Source organism: Antrostomus carolinensis, unplaced genomic scaffold, assembly GCF_000700745.2.
Source record: "Antrostomus carolinensis isolate BGI_N321 unplaced genomic scaffold, ASM70074v2 scaffold28908, whole genome shotgun sequence".
Classification (NCBI taxonomy): domain Eukaryota; kingdom Metazoa; phylum Chordata; class Aves; order Caprimulgiformes; family Caprimulgidae; genus Antrostomus; species Antrostomus carolinensis.
In genome coordinates, this window is record NW_010331405.1 from 114494 (window position 1) to 118226 (window position 3733).

The 3733-nt window shown below is 44.4% G+C and overlaps 1 protein-coding gene across 1 annotated transcript in view; it reads right to left on the reverse strand.

Annotated features, from left to right (window-relative positions):
• The window catches only part of LMX1B (LIM homeobox transcription factor 1 beta), a 7737-nt gene extending 4213 nt beyond the window's left edge, over nucleotides 1-3524 (reverse strand). The window contains exons 1-2 of the mRNA XM_029086282.1: nucleotides 3296-3524; nucleotides 277-455 (exon numbers count right to left, since the gene is read on the reverse strand). Of these exons, the coding sequence (XP_028942115.1) occupies nucleotides 277-455; nucleotides 3296-3500 (384 nt within the window). The 5' untranslated portion in view covers nucleotides 3501-3524. The remainder of the gene's footprint in view (nucleotides 1-276; nucleotides 456-3295) is intronic.
• Between the last annotated feature and the right edge of the window lie 209 nt (nucleotides 3525-3733).

A 3733-nucleotide genomic window follows, 5' to 3' on the forward strand; every position in this document is an offset into this window, starting at 1 on the left:
GCAGGAGTCAGTCACAGAGCTGTTCTGCATGCTCTGCTCTGGGTGAATATCCAGAAATAACAGTGAGGTGGTCCTAAGCTGCTCAGTGCTCCAGGCTGAGATAATATTTGGGAGAGCATTGCCATATGCTGGCCTGGTCTCTGTATTTACCCCCCCAAAATATCTGCTGCTGTCCTGGGAAAGGGGAAGGGGCCTATCTGGAGCTGTGGCCTGACCCCATCACCCCTGGGGCCTAGTGTCAGAGGTCTGACTTCAGGTCCCTGACGAAGCACCTACCTTCCTACAGGGCTTGGAAGACACTTCAAAGGATGCTTTGAATGCTCGTCTCTGCTGCGTAGTAAGTATTGTCCTTGGTCGTTTAGGTCTTCTTGGGTCCTTCCCATCATCACTTCCTTTTCCTTGGGTTACCTGTCCTTTGGTGGGCTTAACATCTCCATCTTCATCATCACTTTTAACTGGTGAAAAATAAACAGGACATAAAATAGTACTTGTTCCACCATGACAACAGGGTGTTTGAGGACTGCTCTTCAGCTGCCATACTAGTCAACAGATTCAACAATCATCCCATCTTTATTTGAATGCCTAAAGCAACCACACGCGAGAAGGAAGAGACTATCTTAGATCTGAGTGCACTGCCTAAATCAAATGCCACAAAAGCATAAAAACGTGTTTAATTTTTAACTGAGGGCATGGGACTCACCAGGGGATGGAAATTCAGAATATGCTTCAGTATTTCCAGGAACTGGACACAGAGAGACCATGTGCCCCTCCAGCATCACTTGTTCCCTGTGTGCTCACCTCCTGCAACCACAGCAACTGACACAGACCTTTCCCTCCCCAGCAGAGCGGCATCTTCTCCCCAAGCATTTGCTGCAGACAGGCACTACTGTCCACGCTGCCACGGCACAAAACAGCGTGAATGCAACTATCACAAAAATATCTGGTCTGTTTAGCTAAATACAGCATAGATTCCAGTTGTTGCTCTGAATATTTTGAAGCTCTAGACATAATATTAAATGTAATCTTTGCCATATCATTTAGGCATCCCACAGAAAACATCAGTGTTCTTTCTCTGTGTATTTCAACGTGTCTGTATCTGCACAAACAAGTTTCTTTTTCTTAGTAAATGTGCTTGTGTAGACCAAATATATTATTTGTATTTTCTGTAGTTGAATTTAAATATTTGTACAATCTGGTGATATTATGTGTGTTAGAAATCTCAATCACAGGGGCATAGGTTGAAGAGTAAGTACAAATTTTGTTGTGAAAAACAACTTTTCAACTCGGCATATTTTATTTCACCAGACTATAGATTTTTCCTCTAGAAAACATTAATACACTATTATAGTGACTTCAACACGAAGAAACACACTGCAGTTTTTATATACTCAAAAATTACATTTGGGGAATTAACAAATTAGACTTTAATTCATTTCAGGGTCTGATTATTATGCACCTAGCAATCTAATCACCTTTTACTTTAATAAGCATCTTTTGCCTAATGATTAAAGAGAACTTCAGTCATTTTAATAACCATGACATTATTAACTTTCCAGCATGCCATTTCTAAGGAAAGGTTTGTGAGGATTAATATTGCTCACTGGGGAGTTACTTTTGTGTCCACTGGATAAATATTTGATTGGAGAAGGACACATTCTCAGCCAGGGCTGTGTGAAATCATTTGCTCTCACACAGGCATCTGGGAGATCTGTGTTTTCAATGTATCAGACAATGGGAGACAAAACATCCCACTTAATTTGTCAACTTGTTTTTCAGGTTTGGGTTTGGCTAACAGAGGATAATGAGGAAAAAAAAAAAAAAAGCATCTCCAGGAGGAAGAAACTACCCCTTGTGCCAAGGGGAAATGAAATGGACCCCAAGGCTGGTTTGTGCTGCTGTGGTAGAATACTGCTGATCACAAAATCCACGATCTGGCCCAGAGGGTGAGCCCGTCCAAGCCCAAAGCGGAACCCCCAAACACAGCTGATCCCAAACACAGCAGGCTGGCAAACAGCAGCCACCAGAGCCCGCGGCGAGGGAGGAAGGCAGGGGAGGAGGATCCCAGTGCCCATCGCTGCCAGGGCTTTTTCAAGGGGGCTTGTCTGGACACAGGCAGGCAGACAGCAGGATGCTGAAGTTGGGATGAGAATGACACACTGAAGGGCCAGTGTGAAACTCACGTGCCTGGGGGAAATTCATGAAGAGATCAAGCCCTGTGACGTGAGATTTGCAGAGTAGAGCACTCGGGGTCCTGCAAATACAGTACAGCAACAAATAACATGCTGCTCCAAGGAAGGCCCTGGTCCCGCATGTTCTGCTGACTCAGCAGTGACCTTTGTCTTGCAGCAATCCTGACATGAAAATCTAAAATTCAGCAATGTGGGGAACACAGCTTTCAGACTAGAGATTAAGGATAATTAGTGCTCCTAGCTAAATTGGAATAATGCATTTTCCCATAAACCAGAAGCAAACAGTCATGTCATTTGTAGGCTTAATGGAATAGTAATTGTTCATTTTCTTAGACATTTTCTTGGGAAACGAGTGCGCAATGATGACGGCTGGCAGCAATCTGTGTACACAGTGTCTCTGGTACTGGGATCATCCAGGACACACTGGCAGCAGGTTTCCAGTCTCCTTGAGCGCACATGGCAGAGGAAGGAGGCATCCCGTCTCTCCTGGAACTGCCCGGGAGCCTGAAAGCCAGTCCTCACTGTAACCACCACTAGATCTCCTGGGGTTTGGACGGGAGGAACCCAAATCCAGTGTGGGAACTACTTGTCCTGTGCGGGACTGTGTTCCCCGCCCTGGACAGGCAGCAAGCAGATTTCGCTTGCTCTCTTGTGTTGTACTTGTAGTTTTCCTAAAGTTACCATTTGTGATTGGCAGAGAGAACACTCTTGAAAACTGCATTACTACTATGCCCATTTTCATAGCTCAGAAGATCCCCTGAAAAATACCTCATTTGGATGGAAGAACACCCACGGAAAACAATATACACTTTGAATGAGGCCTCAGGTAACTGAAGTCAGCCTGATTCACATTTTGTGATCTCACAGAAAAATACTTTGACCAAAACAAAAAGGTTTTGTCCTTTACTAAGCAGCAAGTAAAGGAAAGGAGTCAAGGTAGGGAGAACAGACTGCAAGGAAGGATTTTTTCAGCTGTGCCTGCTAATTTGCATGGGTGGCATGTGCATATGGATAAAGTGGATGTGTAAATGGATATACTTTTCCATAAGAAAGTTCTACAAACCCTTGCGGCTTTTCCAGTCGGAGCAGGTGTGGGAAAAGCTCACCTGAGTCTGAGTCGTCTGGGCTGACCGAGCTCAACAAGTCTTTCTCTTTTTCATAGTCGCTTTTGCAGAGCAACTGCCCTTCTTTAAGAACAAATTCATCCCCTTTCCTCAGCTGTCGTTCGCAAACGCAGCAGCAGAAGCAGCTTAAGTGGTAAACACACTCCAGGGCTCTCATCACGAATTCTGTTGGGGCGATCTTTTCCATGCAGCCACTGCACTTAGCAGCAAACAGCCTGTGAGAGAGAGAGGCAGGAAAGTCAAAGGGAATGTCAGATCATACACTACATGAATTTAAATACGGCAAATTCTTTAATTTAACTACAGATCAGCTTGGCTCATCTTTTGCACACTGGGAGACTTGCATCCTTAGTCTTGGAAGCATCGCAGGCATGCAATTTATTCAAATCTCAATCCATTTGGTCTAGAGATTCCCAAATC